Source organism: Heterocephalus glaber, unplaced genomic scaffold (assembly GCF_053883595.1).
Source record: "Heterocephalus glaber isolate CG9 unplaced genomic scaffold, H.glaber_assembly_v1.0 deba00001509, whole genome shotgun sequence".
NCBI classification, from domain to species: Eukaryota; Metazoa; Chordata; class Mammalia; order Rodentia; family Bathyergidae; genus Heterocephalus; species Heterocephalus glaber.
This window is the reverse complement of record NW_028258325.1, coordinates 40,565,729-40,584,938: the sequence shown is the minus strand read 5'-3', so window position 1 is coordinate 40,584,938 and position 19,210 is coordinate 40,565,729. Positions and strand designations below refer to the sequence as shown.

At 37.6% G+C, this 19,210-nt stretch overlaps 1 protein-coding gene across 1 annotated transcript in view; it reads right to left on the bottom strand.

Moving 5' to 3' along the window:
- Nucleotides 1-4,530: 4,530 nt before the first annotated feature.
- Nipal1 (NIPA like domain containing 1) overlaps nucleotides 4,531-19,210 on the bottom strand; it is a 34,441-nt gene continuing 19,761 nt past the window's right edge. The window contains exons 5-6 of the mRNA XM_004849756.3: nucleotides 17,767-17,927; nucleotides 4,531-17,064 (exon numbers count right to left, since the gene is read on the bottom strand). Of these exons, the coding sequence (XP_004849813.1) occupies nucleotides 16,436-17,064; nucleotides 17,767-17,927 (790 nt within the window). The 3' untranslated portion in view covers nucleotides 4,531-16,435. The remainder of the gene's footprint in view (nucleotides 17,065-17,766; nucleotides 17,928-19,210) is intronic.

Genomic DNA, 19,210 nt, shown 5'->3' with positions numbered 1-19,210 from the left:
AGATAATCATTGAATTTTTTTTCCATTAAGTTTATTGGTACTTTTAGATATAAAATACAGCTACATTCATCACTGGGATCTTGTACCTTTACATGATGTATCTTGGTTCTTATTTTTTTCTGCATTCTCCTGCCCTCCCTTCACCCCCCCCCCGCCCTTCCTTATTTACAAAGACTTCGTTTCCGATTGTTTTCCTTTTCTCATTTTTTTCTGTTCCCTTCTTTCCTTTCCCCAACCCCTCCTAACTTCCCCTACTCCTTTAGTCCTTTTCTTCCTATTACACAGTATCAATTATACATTTTTAAAAATTATGATATCAAGATTTAGAGAACATTACCACAGATTTTACAGAATTTAAAAGGATATAGAAAGCATATTACAAAAATATTTTTGGAAATAAATTTGACAACTTCTATGAAGTACCTTGGAAGACAAAGTAATGAAACTGACTCTGGAAGAAATATAAAATTTGAATATCATCTATTAAAAAAAGGTATATTCCTAGTTTGAAAATCTACCTATATGACAACAACAGGCTCATATACATTTTAACTGATAAATTATATCAAACATTTAAAGCAGAAAAAAGAAGGAACACATCTCCCCTCATTTTAGGAAATCAACATTGTGCTAATCCTAAAACTCGATAAAGATAATAGAAGAGAAAAGTATGAACACAGATAGAAATTTGTTTAACAAAAAAGACTATTAGAAGTCAGATTTGGCAGTATGTAGTAAGTGGTTTTATTATAGGGATGGCAGTGTTGATTCAGCATTGGAAGATCCACCCCCATAAATCATTATTTTAACAAAGGAAAGGAAAAAGCCATATGATCCTGTCAGTAGTTGCAGAAAAAGTATTGGACTAAATTCTACAGCTGTTCATGGTAAAAGTAACCAGGAGACTAGAAGTAGAACAGAACCTTCTTAACAGATAAAAGACATGTATTCCATACTTCCATCAAAAACACCTTATATGAATGGAAAAGATATGCTTTCTCCCTAAGGTGGGGAACAAGGGCAGATATGCCTACTCTTCATCTTTGAAACTTTTTCAAAGTTTCATTAAACTTTGAAACATAGGCCCAAACCAAAATAATCTGGCAATAAAAATAAACAAATAGCATAGGACTGGCAAGGTGGAAGTAAAATCTTTATATGTAGAGGAAATGATAATCTATAGAGAAAATACTAAGAAACCTCCAGGAGCCCCTAGAATTTGTATTTGAATTTAGCAGGATTAGAAAACACAAGCTATATATAAAAATTCAGATCTATGTATCCCTGCTATAAATGAAGAATTGAATATTGAAATTTAAAAGCTATGTAGGAGTAGAAAGGACCTTAAAAAGTAAAAAGAAAAAAAAAACAGTGTTGGAAGACATTTATTACCTAATTTTAAGACTTCCTCTAAAGCTACAGTAATCAAGGCAGTGTTGGCATAAGGAAAGACATATAGATCAATGGAATAAAACTGAGAATCTAGAAATAGAGCCACACTATTTGGAATAGTGGAATATGGTCACTGATTTTTGAAAGGTTATTTAACATTAACATTTTATAGAACATAAACTCAACTCAAAAGGAGAGGAAAAGATAATGTTTCAACAAATGGTACTAGAACACCTGGTATCCATATGTAAAAGATTAACCTCAACCCTTTATTTCCATACATAAAAGTAACTTGAAAAGATCCATGAACCTAAACATGAAAGACTAAAACTATAAAACTTTAAGAAGAAATTATAAGGGAAAATGTTCATGAATTTAGGGTAGGGAAGAATTTCCTAGGATACAAAATACATGATGTATAAAAGAAAAAAATTGATAAATGAGATTCCATCAAAATTTAGAACTTTAAAATACATCATTGAGAAAATGAAAAGTAGGCCTTAATCAGAACATATTTATAATACATATAACCTATGACCGGAATATATAAAGAACACTTACAGCTCATTAATAGACAATCCAATTAAAAAGTAGACACAAGAAGATGATAAATAGCCAGTACAGCACAAGGAAAGGTGTGCAACACTAGAATCAGAAAAATACTAATCAGTACAATAACAAGATCATATTATACACTCATTAGGGAGATTAAGTTAAAGGTTTTGAAAGAACAAATGTCAACTTAGGTGTGAACCAGTTAGAACTTTCTAATGCTGCTAATGTGTATGTAAAATGTTAAAACCATTTTGAAAAACAATATAGAAATTTCTTGTATTACTTTTAAGAACCAACAGTTCTGTTCTTAAATTTTTACTTAAGAGAAATGAAAACACATGTTCACAATAGATTTGTACATACAGGTTGACTGTCCCTTATCTGAAATTCTTGGGACCAGAAGTGTTTCAGATTTTGAAATCCACTTGATCTGCAAAGAGGATAGCTATTCCTGCTTTTTTTTGGTTTCCCATCACATGGAGTATTGTTTTCCACCCTTTCACTTTCTGTCTATGAGTTTCTTTTAAAATTAAGTGTTTCTTGTATGCAGCATATTGTTGGATCTTGTTTCTTGATCCATTCTGGAAGTCTATTTCTTTTGATTGGTGAATTGAGACCATTAACATTGATAGTTACAATGGATACATATTGATTTATCATTGTTATGACTTTTTCTTTTTGTTGGATTCTCCCCCTTTGTGTTTAATTTCTTGCCGTGCCTGATGGATTCATTCTGCTGGGCTTCCTGGGGTTGTGATCTTTGTTGTCTTTTCCTAGGGTATTGTCTACAATTTTTTGGAGTGCTGGTTTGGTATTCATGAAGTTCCTCACGTGCTCTTTGTCATGAAAGTATCTTATTTCTCCATCAATTTTGAAAGATAGTTTTGCAGGGTACATCAATCTGGGTTGGAGGCTGTTTTCCTTTAGGGCTTAAAATACATCACTCCAAGCTCTTCTTGCCTTGAGGGTTTGCATTGAGAAGTCTGCTGTGATTCTGATGGGCTTTCCTTTGTATGTGATTTGTGTCTTTTCTCTTAACTGCTTGTAGAATTTTATTCTTCTGTTGGGTTTCGGGAATCTTAACTATTATATGCCTATGTGTAGATTTTTTTTGATCATGGCTAGTTGGAGTCCTATATGCATCAGTTTTCTGTATGTTAAGTTCTTTTCCCCTGCTTCAGAAGTTTTCTGCCATCACTTCTGTGAACAGTTTTTTTTATGTCATCTGCACTCTCTCCTGTTTCTTCATTGACTCCAGTCAGTCTTATGTTATTCTTCTTTGGACCATCTATCAGCTGCTGGATTGATTTCTCATGGTCCCTTACAATTTGAAAGCAATTTTTCTTTTCCTGATCACTAATTGAAATCTTATCTTCCATATCTGAAATTTTGTTCTCACATTGGCTCATTCTGCTGTGTAGACTTTCCATGGAATTTTTAATCTTTTGGAAATCTGTTTGCATCTCTTTTATGGATTCCATTTGTTTCCTGTGTTGGGATTCCATGATGTTCCTCAGCTCCTCTATTTTTTTTTTTATCTGTGTCTGCTCTAGATTTGTTAATCATGTCTTGCACTATGGGCACAATCACTGCTGCTATGTGAGAAATTATTTCTGATTTCATTTTTTCCAGATCCTCTTTTGTAGCCAGTTGAGGGAGTCCAGGTGGTTGAGTATCAGATTGTTCCATCTCATTTCCCTTTTGGGTTGCCTTAGGTGATCTGGAAGTCTGGTTTTGAGGCTTGTTTACGTGTCTTCTCATTTCAAAAAATGTAGGTGGCTGTGCCTTTGAGGCAACTTTTTGCTCATCCAGTGGTCTTCAATTCTCAGCAAGCCACAGAGCTGCCTTTTCTCTGCTGCTCACCAGTACACTAATTCCTGGGTTCATAAAGGTGGCCTTCTGGATCCCTGAGCTGACCCGCTGTCTGGGAGGGCTTCTGGCTGGGGCCTGTGCACACTTGGGATGGTATCTAGGTGTGCTTCTGGCTAGGGCCCCTATGTAGCTGTTGTCTGGGAAGGTCTTTGTGTGGGGGCTGTGCACCCCAGTTCCTGTTGTGCGAGCAAGCTTCTGGCTAGTGTCTCACACAGGTACTGATGGTATTGGTGCGAACCTCTGGCTGTTGCTTGTGTGCCTGTATAGCTCTTTTCCAGGCAGGCCCTTGGCTTGGGCTGGTGTGCCCCAGCCTCTGGGGTTGGGACGGAGCCCTGGCTGGGATCTGCTTGCAGCTGCACTGCTTTGGTCCACACCGCTGTTTCCCCAACTGAGGTGGTCTGGTGTGCCTTTATTGCAGAGATTTTCTTCACTTTTCCAGTGGGCTTTAATTTTCATCAAGGGGCCTCAGAGAGGCCCTCTTTCTGTTGTTCACTTCTACTCTATCTTCTCAAGCTCAGAACAATGTCCTTTATGACCCTTGCAACTCTGCAGTGTGGATCTAGGTAATGGCTTGGCACAGCCGGGGCAGGGGGACATGTCACCTCCTCGGTGCTCTGGGGTGGTGGTATGGCAGCCTGAGAGGCTCACCTCCTTGGTCCTCTGGGGTGGTGGTGTATCATTGCATTTTCTACCACATTGCATTACTCTATGATCCTGAAAACAGATTGTTAAAACTGGCAGAAAACTATGCTCTTTTTTTTTTTTTCTGTGCATGTAAGATTACTTAGAAGGAATTAAACTCAAGCAAGGTAACCATGGTAAATAAAACTCCATTGCATTCTGCTTATAGTAATTTGTTTTCTATTTCCTCCAAGATTGTTCCTTATATCCTAGCTTTACAGTTCTATAGGAGAGATCTCTTTCATTTAAATACCACTTCATTTAAAACTTGTGGCAATATAATGAAATATTAATAGTGAAAACAAAGGAAAGCTAATTGAGTTACAGAGAGCTGTACTGAGCTGAATGGCTCTTTTGGTCATTGCTGTGCTATCTAAACCGTTTGTTTTATTGGGCGTAAACTATGGGTTGTTCTGAAATTTACTTTTTGAATGTTTGCTAGGCACAGTGCAGAAAGGAGCCACGTTTCATTACCCTAGAGCCATTCTAGTGGTAGTGTGAAGTCCTTCTCCATAGAGACTGACTAGTACCTGTATTTGGTTTCTGTGGTTGTGCCCATATAGAGGACATTTTTAAAACAGTCTACAGGTTTAGACTCATTTTTAAAGCAATTGAGCCAGGCTGATATGTTTCTTACTGGCAGTCAGGAGTTACTTGTTGCCATGGAAAACAGAACCTGGCAAGGAATTCTAGGAACGTGAATGGCAGGGAGTTCTAGGAACATGACCATTAGAATATGGCTCCCTTACCTTGGCTACTAACCTAGCCTGTTTCCCTAGTCAAGTGTTTGCTAGAGACTGTACTGTATGTGGCTAGGTGTGAAGTGATCTTACATGCTCTACAGGTGTTCTTGTGAAGAAAGCTAGTGTCAGGCCTTGTTGCCTGAAGGCTGGACAAGCACCTGAGATTGGTGGGAAGTGAGGGTCCAGGAGCAGATGACAAAATGACAGCTCCCAGGACAGGTGTGGCCTACTGACTTGGGGACATCCCTATCCCTCCACTGCCACAGAAAGTCTACATATAAAATCTAAAATGCTGTCAAGACAGTTTTCTTTCATGCTAGTAGTGCTGACAGATTTAGTGTTGAAGGAAGGTTTTTTACGAGTTGTTACTGGGCAGGGAGGAGGGGAGAAAGGTGGCTTGGGCAGTCAGTCCTTTCCAAAAGTGTTTTTTTTCAACCAAAGTTTTTAATTTGGAAAAATACATTGCTTATTTGTTAAGGTAAGATTTAAGACTCTTTGTAACATAAGCATACCTCTTATTGGCTTCCTTTGTGTTGCAGCTGGGATGCTGGCCTGTTTGTTTTACAGTTTGCTGCCAGAGATGGCAGTTTGCACTCATGCTGTTCCAGATGATGCCCTGTCTTGGGCGCAGTAGACCCCTCCTGGCCTCCCATGTCTACTTTCCAGGGACTGAGCAGTTGGTAGGCTTGGATGCTGCACCTCATTCTGGTGCTAAGTAACTGTGGTTTTTTATTTTTACATATTTACAGAATGTAGGAAAAGAAGAGGTGTGGGATACATATAAAAGGTTTTTTTGTACCTGAACAATTCATTTCTATGAATTGGAAACAAGGGAATTGCTCTCAAACGTAAGTTTAAGTCAAACCAGAGAATACAATTATTTACAAGGCATGCACATTGCATTAGGTATTGTAAGTAATCTAGACATGATTTAAAATATGGAAGAGGATAGGAAGAAAAGGGGCAAGGGGGAAGGGGAAGTAAGAGGGGTAGGGGAAAGGAAAGAAGGGAATGGAATTAATTTGAGAAGAGGAAAAAATGGAAACAAAGTCTTTGTAAATAGGGATGGGTGGAGGGGTTGGAGGGCAGGGGAATGGGGAAAAAAATAAGAACCAAGACATATTATGTAAAGGTACAAATTTCCAATGGTGAATGTCATGTACCAATAAAATTCATTTAAAAAATATGGACACCCTGCCGAGGTCCCCAGTTGCGCGGAACACACGCTGAATCAGCCTGCTGCAGACAGGCAGGTCTGTGCACGCCCTACCGAGGTCCTGAGTCACGTGGAAGATGCCGAGTCGGCCCGCTGCAGACAGGCAGGTCTGTGCACGCCCTACCGAGGTCCTGAGTCATGCAGAAGACACCGAATCACTCCACTGCAGACGACACCGAATCACCCCACCTCAGACAGCCAGCCACCTGATTCCACATAACCAAGGCGCAGAGGACACCAGACCACTAGACCACCAGACCAAGGTACTGAGTCCTACTGTTCCCGGCCCAGAGGTAGGGTCTTCCCGGTCACTATCCCTCCCGCTGCTCCCAGCCCAGAGGAAAGGGCTTTTGGGCCACCTTCTGTCCCGCTGCTCCTGGCCCAGAGGAAGGGGCTTCCGGGCCACCATCCCTCCCACCGCTCCTGGCCCAGAGGGAGGGGCTTCTATGCCACCACCCCACTGCTCCTGGTCCAGAGGAAGGGGTTTCCCGGCCACCATCCCTCCGGCTGCTCCCAGCCCACAGGAAAGGGCTTTTGGGTCACCATCCCTACTGCTGCTCCTGGCCCCTGGCCCACCTCTCCCAGCTCAGAGGAGTAAATCCGTGCAGGCGCTAACAGCCCCTCACCCCAGTCAAAATGAGAAAACACATAAATAAGTCTCAAAACCAGACTTCCAGATCACCTACAGCAACCCCAAAGGGAAATGAGATGGAACCCTCTGATACTCAACCACCTGGACCCACTGAACTGGCAACAAAAGGGGATCTGGAAAAAATGAAATCAGAAATAATTTCTCAGATAACAGGAGAAATTGTGCCCTTAGTGCAAGACATGATTAATAAATCTAGAGAGGAGCTGAGGAACATGATGGAATCCTGACATAAGAAACAAATGGAATCCATAAAACAGATGCAAATAGATTTCCAGGACATGAAAAGCTCCACTGAAAGTCTACACAGCAGAATGAGCCAGTGTGAGGACAGAATTTCAGATATAGAAGATAAGATTGCAATTAGTGACCAGGAAAAGAAAAATTGCTTCAAAATTATAAGGGAACATGAGAAATCAATCCAGCAGCTGCTAGATGATGCAAAAAAGAATAACGTAAGACTGATTGGGCTCAATGAAGAAACAGGAGAGAGTGGAGATGACATAAAAAATCTCTTCACAGAAATAATGGCAGAAAACTTCCCAAGCAGGGGAAAAGAGCTTGACATACAAATAAGTGAGGCATATAGGACTCCAAATAGCCTTGATCAAAAAAAATCTACACATAGGCATATAATTGTTAAGATTCCAGAAACACAACAGAAGAACAAAGTTCTCCAAGCAGTCAGAGAAAAGACACAAATCACATACAAAGGAAAGCCCATCAGAATCACAGCAGACTTCTCAACACAAACCATCAAGGCAAGAAGAGCTTGGAGTGACATATTCCAAGCCCTAAAAGAAAACAGCCTCCAACCCAGATTGATGTACCCTGCAAAACTATCTTTCAAAATGGATGGAGAAATAAGATACTTTCATGACAAAGAGCACCTGAGGAACTTTGAGAATACCAAACCAGCACTCCAAAAAATTTTACACAATATCCTAGGAACAGACATTGAGGATCACAACCCCAGGAAGCAAAGCAGAATGAACCCATCTGGCATGACAAGAAATTAAATGGAAAGGGGGAGAACCCAACAAAAAGAAAAAGTCATGGCAATGACAAGTCCATACATTTCAGTTATAACCATCAATGTTAATGGTCTCAATTCACCAATCAAAAGAAATAGACTGGCAGAATGGGACAAGAAGCAAAATCCAACAATATGCTGCATACAAGAAACACACTTCATTCAAAAGGAAACTCACAGACTGAAAGCTAAAGGGTGGAAAACAATACTCCATGTGAGAGGAAGCCCCCAAAAAGCAGGAGTAACTATCCTCTTGGCAGATCAAGTAGACTTCAAACCAACACTAATTAAGAGAGATGAAGAAGGACACTACATCCTTGTAAAGGGAAGAATGCAAGAGGAAGAGATGACAATCATAAATATCTATGCACCAAACACTAGTGCGCCCAACTATATAAAACAAATACTAACGGACATGAAAAGCCATATATGCACTAACACAATTGTAGTGGGGGACCTCAACACCCCACTGTCACAAATAGATAGATCAACTAGACTAAAACTAAGTAATGAAATACTAGAACTCAATTGAACTCTTGAACAAATGAACTTAACAGATGTTTACAGACTCTTCCACACCACAAAATCAGAATACACATTCTTCTCAGCTGCACATGGGTCATTCTCCAAAATAGACCACATACTCACACATAGAACATGTTTAAGTAAATGCAAAGGAATTGAAGTTATCCCCTGTATATTATCAGACCATAGTGTGATGAAATTGGAGATCTATAGCAAAAGAAACTCAAAAAATTTCATAAACACGTGGAAATTGAACAACACACTTCTGAATAACCAATGGGTCACAGAGGAAATTAAAGAAGAAATCAGACAGTTCCTTCAATTCAATGACAATGACAATACAACATATCGGAATCTATGGGACACAATGCAAGCAGTCTTATGAGGGAAATTCATAGCAGTGAATACACATATTAGGAAAAGAGAAGGAGCCCAATTAAACAACCTGATGCTGAACCTCAAGCTTCTAGAAAAAGAAGACCAGGACAACCCCAAAGCTCATACAAGGGAGGAAATTATAAAGATCAGAGGAGAAATCAATGCAATGGAGACTAAGAGAATGATACAAAAAATCAGTGAAGCCAAGAGTTGGTTCTTTGAAGGAATCAACAAAATTGATAAACCTTTAGTCAACCTTGTCAGAAAAAGGAAAGAAAAGGCCCAAATCTATGCAATTAGTAATCAAAAGGGTGAAACTACAACAGACCCAGCAGAAATCCAGAGGATCATCAATACCTACTTCCAGAACCTATATGCCAATAAGATGGACAACACAGAAGAAATGGACAGATTCCTAGATACATATGAATTACCAAAGTTGAACAAAGAAGACCTAAAAATTCTGAACAACCCAATATCAACCAATGAAATTGAAAAGGTAATTAAAAACTTATCAACTAAGAAAAGCCTGGGCCCTGATGGCTTCACTGCTGAATTCTACAAGACATTTAGAGAGGAACTGCTGCCACTACTATTTAAACTCTTCAATGAAATTGAAAGTGAAGCAATAATCCCAAATTCATTCCTGGAAGCAAGCATCACCTTGATCCCCAAAGCAGAGAAAGACCCAACTGAAAAAGAGAACTATAGGCCAATCTCACTAATGAACATAGATGCAAAAATCCTTAATAAGATAATGGCAAACAGAATGCAGAAGATCATCAAGAAGATCATACACCCTGATCAAGTAGGATTCATCCCAGGGATGCAGGGATGGTTCAATATATGAAAATCAATTAATGTAATACACTATATCAATAGAGCCAAGGGCAAAAACCATATGTTTATCTCCGTAGATGCAGAAAAAGCATTTGACAAAATCCAACATGCATTTATGAGAAAAACCCTACAAAAAATTGGAATGGATGGTCTCTACCTCAAACTGATAGAAGCCATCTATGAAAAACCAACAGCCAATATCATACTAAATGGTCAAAAACTGAAATCCTTCACACTAAAGTCAGGAACAAGACAAGGATGTCCACTATCACCACTCTTGTTCAATATAGTTCTGGAAACATTAGCCACTGCAATTAGACTAGAGAAAGAAATAAAAGGAATAAAGATAGGAAATGAAGAAGTCAAATTGTCATTATTTGCAGATGAGATGATGCTCTATATAGAAGACCTCAAGAACTCCACCAAAAGTCTTCTAGACTTAATAACCAAATTCAGTCAAGTAGCTGGTTACAAGGTCAACACACAAAAATCAATAGCTTTCCCCTACACTAATGACAGACTCACTGAGACAGAAATAGGGCAAATAATTCCTTTCACAATAGCATCCAAAAAACTGAAATACCTAGGAATCATCCTAACAAATGAAATCAAAGACCTCTTCTCTGAAAACTATGGCACTCTGAAAAGAGAGATTGAAGATGATATCAGAAAATGGACAGACATCCCCTGCTCCTGGGTAGGAAGGATCAATATAGTTAAAATGGCCATAGTTCCAAAACTGCTATACAGATTTAATGTAATTCCAATTGAGATCCCAGCAGCATACTTCATAGACCTCAAGAAAACAATCCAAAAATCCATTTGGAGCAAGAAGAGACCCAGAATAGCAAAGGCAATTCTAGGTAACAGAAACATGGCAGGGGGTATCACAATCCCCAACCTGCAACTATACTACAAAGCTACTGTGATAAAAACAGCATGGTACTGGCAAAGAAACAGGCTTGAGGACCAGTGGAACAGATTAGAAGATGCAGAAACAATGCCAGACACACTCAGCCATCTCATCTTCAACAAAGGAGCCAAACACCCTCACTGGAGGAAAGATAGCCTCTTTAATAAATGGTGCTGGAAAAATTGGGCTTCAACTTGCCAAAGATTAAAACTAGACCTGTATCTCTCACCATGCACTAAACTAAAATCAAAATGGATTAAAGATCTAAATATTAAAAGAGAAACTGTGAACCAGTTGGAACAGAGGTTAGGTAGAACCCTTGAAGACATCGGTGTAGGAAAAGATTTTATGAAGAAAACCTCAGTTGCCCGTGAACTAGCACAAACAATCAACAAATGGGATCTCTTCTTACCAAAAAGCTTCTGCACAGCAAGAGAAACCACCAGCAGTGTGAAGAGACAATCCACAATGTGGGAAAAAATCTTCACCTGCTCTTCCTCAGACAAAGGTCTACTATCTCGAATCTATAAAGAACTTAAAAAGATCAGACCTCCCAAATTTAAAGACCCAATCAGAAAATGGGCATCTGAAATGAACAGACATTTCTCACACAAAGAAGTAGAAATAGCAAATAAATACATGAAAAAATGTTCAACATCACTGCTCATTCGAGAGATGCAAATGAAAACAATGCTGAGATTCCACTTCACTCCAGAAAGAGTGGCTGCTATCATGAAATCAACCAATAACAAATGCTGGTGGGGCTGTGGGGAAAGAGGAACCCTGCTCCACTGCTGGTGGGAGTGTAGACTGGTGCAAGCACTGTGGAAATCAGTATGGAGATACCTCAAAGAACTAGGACTGGAAATCCCATTTGACCCTGCTATTCCACTGCTGGGGATCTTCCCCAAAGAATTAAAAGAATCATACCACAGTGATATATGTGTACCCATGTTCATAGCAGCTCAGTTTGTAATAGCTAAAACTTGGAAACAGCCCAAATGCCCATCAACTGGAGACTGGATAAAGAAAATGTGAGGTTTTTAAAAAATAAAATGGAGTACTACTCAGCCATAAAAAATGAGAAATTAGAGACATTTATAGCTAAGTGGATGCACATTGAGGCAATACTCTTAAGTGAAATAAATAGGACACACATGTGTAAATACCGAATAGTTTCTCTGGTGTGAGAAATTGAAAGTGTACATAAGGACTAAATGTATAATAGGTCATGTGAAATAGGAAGAAAAGGGGCCAAGGGGAAGGAAGTGGGAGGGCTAGGGGAAAGGATAGAAGGGAATGGTATTAATATGAGAAAATGGAAAAATAGGAACAAAATTTTTGTAAATAGGGAGGGCTGGAGGGGTTGAAGGGAGAGCTGGGCAAGGGTGAAAAATAAGAACCAAGAGAGACTATGTAAAGGTGCAAATTTCCAATGATGAATGTCATTATATTGTATACCTAAAATGTACCAGTGATTAGAATGAATAAATAATAATGTAAAATAGGAAGAAAAGGTCCAAAGGGGTAGGGGTAGTGGGAGGCGCAGGGGAAAGGAAAGAAGGGAAAGGAAAAAATGATGAGAAATGGAAAAAATGGAAATAAAGTCTTTGTAAATAGGGAAGGGTGGAGGGCGTGAAGGGAGGGCTAGGAATGGGGAAAAAATAAGAACCAAGATGCATTATATAAAGGTACAATTCCCAATGAGAAATGTAATTGTGTTGTGTACCTACAATGTACCAATAAAAGAATTTAATACAAAAAAAAATATGGAAGAGGTGCACAGGTTCTATGCAAATCCTATGCTATTTTAATATAAGGGACTTGAGCATCTGCGGGTTTTGGTATCTACAAGGGGGTCCTAGAATGAATCCCCCCCAGATATCAATGGATTACTGCACTTTCTTCTTTTATAAGTGAATTGAGGGGAGATTTCATTATACTGACTGTTTTCAGCTCTATCTTGCTCAATCAAATTATTGAAGGATAAGACAGTTTCTTTTAAGTACCAAATCCATTGTTTAACAAGAGATGGTTTTGTGGACAGCCTTCTGAAATTTTAATTTCATGGAGAAATGAAGAAAAAGCAAAATTAACTTCAGTAAGGTCCCCCCCTGGGGGGGGCTTTCTCTTAATCTCAAAACAAAATAGGGATATTTTTGCCATTGCATATACTTAATGTCCATAACCTCCAAAAACTGTAATTAAACCACATTATTTTATTGCAAATGTAAAATATACAAAAACTGTTAAAACCTGTACTCTCTAAAATGAATATTTATAAACTTTTGAAAAATATAAAATTTCATGAACATAATTAAAACACATGAGAACATTTCACATATATTAATATAAATTACTTTTTTAACATGGCTTTGTTGAAAGGTAAAATTAGCATTTACTTCAGCTTTACTGGTTTTAAGAAAAAATACTTTTGTTGGAATATTATATCGGTATTGATAGTACCAAGATGAAAGTCACTGTCACCTGGATAATGTAAAAGGAATTAATGTGACACAAACTGAAAAGAGGAGGGGTTTGTGAAAACTGGCACCCAGCGGTCCTCTCTCTCTAGTGAGCAGACTGTAAGAATTAACATGTTGGCTCAAGGAGAACTAATTATCAAGTGCTTCTAAAATATTGGGGATAATGCAAAGTGTTTCCTATGTGTTTGACTTAATACTTAAAAAAAATGGGTGTTAATCTGATTTCATGATGCTAAATTTAAAGAGTTTTATGGACTTCTGTAATCTGAACTAAAAATCATTATTGACAAAGGAGTAAAATTATAAGACAAAAAATAAAATAAAGCCATTATCTTTACAGCTTGAAGAAAGGCTTTCATTTCTTTCTGTGCTGGTACAACTTTATAATCCTTAAAGACAGATACACCAAAATTCACATAATAAATCTTACAAATATATCTATGTGATGATAAATATATGCATATATGTTAAAATACATATACATATGTACATACATATATATGAAACAGCCAGCAAAGACTAACACAGTTGGTGCGAATAAGTGATCCAGCATTTTATTCCTCCTTCAACAGCATCTCTCTATTTGGGAAAATTAGTGTTAGATTTGCAAAAACATTTTAAGATTTTTAATGCATATGTCCACCACTAATTTTTGTAGAGAAAGCTGTTCAAATATTTCATTGTTTTCCCATGTACTACAACTCATGAAATCTTTCTCAGTCTTTCTCCTGGGCATATATGTCAGCACCAGTTCATTTCCCAATCTAGGATACACACTGATCCTTGTGTTCCAAGAAATTTTGACCTGGGAACAATGTATCAAGGGCAAAACTTGACATTTAAGATGTCAAGTAACAGGTGATATTTAATGTGTGGGACTTAAATTCCCCAGAGTGGAGCACCACTACCATACCCTTAGGTTAGATGTCAAAAATTCCATTAATTTCCTTACCAAGAAGGTATCCTGAGAAAAACAAGGGAGTCCTCAATACTCAAAAGAACATTTAAAAAGTTCTACAGTTTTCAAATACTACTTTTTCAGAAGACACTTCTACAAATTTGTGTTCACAGCTTATTTATCTGATACACAAGTAAAAATAATTAGCAGTCAACAGAGTATACATGTATTTAACCTGTGGTATCAATCCAGAGATCTTCCATGGATAATCAATTTTCAAAAATTTAGAATGCCTTGAACTATGCTGAACACTAAACTATGCTGAAGATTTTAACAGCAGTTTAAGACTCTGCTGTCATTTCAGATCATCACTGTGAGCATCAGTCATAGTTCAGTAGAACTGTGGGAATGCTGAAGTCAGTTTAACAGAATTCTGATTGGCAGAGTTTACTTTTTATTATCCTTGGTAGGCTTGACTTTGCTCAAAAACAGAAAAACAAAATAATGTTTGAAGTTAGAAGAAACAATCCAAACAATTTAAAATTTTCTTTTTGGTTAGATTTGTTTCGACAGAATTTTAATCTAGACATGATAGCAAATTTGTTTTCTATAAGACCAATAGGTGATAGGAAATCCGCCCATAAACAATAAAGTTCACCATAAATGTTATTCCTGCCATGAATCTGGAACGAAATAGGAAAATAGTGTGGAATTTTTTTTGGTATCGGGAATCGAACTCAGGACCTTGTGCTTTCAAGGCAGGCAGCAGCACCATTGATCTAAATCCTTGGCCCAGTATGGAAGTTTTAATGTGAAAAAGATACCTTTGTAATAGCCTCTAAGGTCTTAATTTTTTTTTTTTTTATACCGGGGATCGAACTCGGGTCCTTGCGCTTGTGCAGCAGGCAGCAAAACCACTGAGCTAAATCCCCAGCCCTTAATATTTTGTTTTATAGGAATTTCATTCTCCTTCCCAATCTCTTCAAACTGTATCAATATCTATGTGGAAAAATGTGGCCAGGATGAATTAAACAGAAAAAACCAATCTGGCCACTTACAGTGATAGGATACGCTAATTTTGAAAAGTTCATAACTGATTATAATTTCCTTACTAAGGGGTACAGAACTAAATTTCAAGAGAATCACTACGATAACTTGTGCACGTTTCTTTTTTAAACAAAGATTTTTTTCCCCCCAAAATTCCAAACAGTCTTGGAAACCTATCCTTTAGGGATAAAATATTTGAGAAAAATTAAAGTGGACCATATAATCCTGATAAAATGTAGCAGTTATTTCACAAAAATATCTACAAGAAAAGTAACCTATGGAATAATAGAAGAATGGGACAAAATGAATGTAACTTCAAAGCTGAATTCACTTGGATTTTTCCAGAGAGTTTGCTTTGTCTGATGCTATCCAGATTTGTGTTAAAAGAACCTGTTCTTTGAATGTGTGTTTTTGGGAAAAGAAAAATTTGTTTCCTCTATCTGAGGTCTGAAGTACTTTCCTCCTCTCTCCATCCTCCCTCTTTAATTGGTAATAGTCTTATGATTTTTGATTAAACTGCTATTTGTGTCTTCATGGGTGGGTGTGTCTTGCGCCTTCTAGCTCACTGAGGTACAGATTTTGAAAGCAGGCCTGTTTTTTTCTTTAATACTCTGCCTTTTAATTTTCTAGTTTAAAAAGAAGGAAGTTACAGAAAGGAGGATGAAGCAACAGTGTTCTCACTTCTCAGTTTTAATGATGTGGGATTATGACTCACCAGAGAATGGTGACCGATAACTCTGCTTCTCAGAACACAGACAATTTGATCTGTGAATTACTATGAATCTAGGAATAGCCACCAAGGAAATAAGGCACCACCTGGAGAAAGCAAATCTACTGTAGTCAGAAGAGATTATTCTGAGACAAATATAACTCCTTGACTTCTTTTATGCTTAGGCAGTATTTAAAAATTTGCAGAAATGGAAAGATGGAGAAATCTTCTGGAAGAATATCAAAACTTGATGTTCAAATTTGATGGCCCAAGTGAAGACTTTTTAAAATTCTGCCTCATGGGGCTGGGGATTTAGCTCAGTGGTTTCGCCGCCTGCTGCGCCAGCGCAAGGACTGAGTTTGATTCCTGGTACCAAAAAAAAATTTTTTTTTGCCTCATGTTTAAAGTGTTAGAATTTTATAAACACTAACTTTCCCAACAGTACTTCCAAGAATAAGTCTTCTTTCTCCTTTCAAAGTGTCTTATAATGGAGAAAATTTAGGATTTACAGAGGTTTTGATCATCAGTCCTGCTAAACAAGGTAATGTCATCTTCATATCCTGCTGTTGAAAAATCTACATTCTCTAGTAACATGTAATTGTTCTCATTGCTATTTGGAGAAAGGACTTTTGCTTTAGCAGTGGATGTCAGCTCACTCCAGGTAATGTTAGTATTTTTAAAAGCATGTAGAAGGAAGATGCCATTGATAATGGTGAAGAACCCACTCAAGGTTCCGATGATATCTCCAGCTTTCATGCCATACCACTCTTGGAACAAGATGGCAGAGCATGTCACTACCATGGAGGTGAAGATCACATAATAAATAGGAGTCACAAGAGATGTATTGAAAGTGTCCAGTGCTTTGTTGAGATAGTTAATCTGTGTTGTGACTGAAAGCACAAGTACAGCCAGCAAAATAAAGACCAGTGGATTCTTGTAAACTGGCTTCCGATCTAGTAGTTCCTTAATGGCAATTCCCAGGCCCTTGACAGAAGAAACTGAGAATGCTCCAATTAAAGAACAAATTGAAATGTAGACCAGTATATTGGTCTGTCCTTTCTTAGGAGCCACAATTAAAATCAGCACCAAGGAGATCACAGTTATGATCACAGCAAAGGAAATGAATCCTGTTAAAAAGAGAAAAGAATTACACTTTTGAACATGTTAATTTCCAGAAAAGATTGTGCCTTTCTGAAATTTTGTTAATCATGAATTTAAGAATTTAAAGTATTTAGATACTTTAGAAAGATTAAATTAAAAACAGTAATATTCTATTGTACAGCTTTCATTTTATAAGAAGCTTAAAACACATTTTTTTTTTTTGGTACCAGGGATTGAACTCAAGACCTTGTGCTTGCCAGGCAGACACTATGCTGCTGAGCTAAATCCCCAGTCCTGAAGATATTAAATTTTTTTTTTTGTTTTTGGACTGGGGATTGAACTCAGGACCTTGCGCTTGCAAGGCAGGCTTGGTGCCACTGAGCTAAATTCCTGGCCCTTACAACACATCATTTGAGTCTTCCCAATATTATGAGGTCAGATAGGTATGGTCATTTTTACTTTTATTTAGGGAGAAAGTGGCAAGAATTTGACCATAAATCTTCTGCCTCTACCAGGCCTACCTCTCCCTTTCATTACATAGAGGGACAGAATGGGCAAAGATAAACTCTTTCACCTTTTCAGAAGACTTGCAATAAGCAAATCTTATGATGTCTCACAATCTACAGTTAGGGTCGTACAAGCCCGATTACTATATTATTGCAACTATCAGTTGATTAGAAGAGAAAGAGGAGCAGAATTTGAATGTTTATTTAGGCTGGATCACAGACCTGGGTCTCTCAATTTCATTTCCATTTCATGCAAAGAAGTGACTTCCTCTTCTTGTGGGGCATGGATAACCATCACAGTTGACCCCAATATACTTAATATGCAGCCTATTTTCCCATGAATGTTCAAGTGCTCATTTAAAAAATAGGAAGATAATATTGCACTGTGGGGAGAGAAAAAATAAGATCATTATGGTTCAATTATCTTTTGATTTCACAGCAGCTCAGAAGCTGTGGTATTCCAGTGAGCTGACCTGAATATGGTAAATGGCACTGAAAACCCTGGGTAGGCTGCAAACTCAGAATGATGGTCAATCACCTCTGCCTCACTGATTTACATCTGAAGAACTGTCATAGACACTTAACACTCCTGTCATCCTCCCAAGACCTTTTAAGAGGCTTTGTTCTGTTCATTTTCAATTGTCCCCTTTCTCCTATAAAGCCAAGTAAACAAAAGATGTTCACATTTTACTGGCACGATAAAGATTAAGTATCGCTATCTCAAATGCTTGTCACCAGAAGTGTTTCAGATATTAGATTTTTTTCTGATTTTAGGAATATTTGCATGTACATAATAAGATATCTTGAGAGGACCTAAATCTAAACATATAATTCATTTATGTTTCCTGTATACCTTATATATATAGCTTGAGGTAGGTTTATGGATTATTTTTGGTTTTTCTGTTTTTTTAAATTAGTCAATAGTTTTTATTAGTTCCAGACAATATGAAGCAAGTTCATTTATAGTGGTTCCTTATTTATTTCTCTGAACAATCAACATAGTTCTACTACCCACTTTTAAAAAAATAAATTTTCTCGGTATAATTTAGATATACATAATGATCACCTTCATCATAGGGAATTTGTACCTGTACATGGTATATCTTGATTCCTTTTTTTTTCCCAATCCCCTCCCCTCCCTTCAACCCCTCTTCCCCTCCTTAAAAGCTTTGTTTCCATTTCTTCCTTTTTTTCTCATTTTTTTTCTTTTTCCTTCCTTCCTCTTTCCCTCCCTCCTCCCTAGTTTCCCTTTCCTTCCAAACAATTTCTTCCTATTTCACATTATCTATTATATATTTTGGTCCCCATTTACACTTTCAGTTTCTCACACCAGAGAGACAATACAATATTTACACATGTATGTCTGATTTATTTCACTTAAGAGTATAGTCTCAAGGTGTATCCATTTAGCTATAAACTTCTCAAGTTTATCCTTCTTTATGGCTGAGTAGTACTCCATTGTAGCTAGTTGTTCCTCAGAGGACTAATATTTAGAACATACAAAGAATTGACAAAGATCATACTTCCTAAATTTAAAGACCCAATACAAAAATGGGCATCTGAAATCAACAGACAATTCTCAGGTGAAGAAGTACAAATGGCAAACAAACAGATGAAAAAATGTTCAATATCACTGGCCATTTGAGAGATGCAAATTAAAACAATG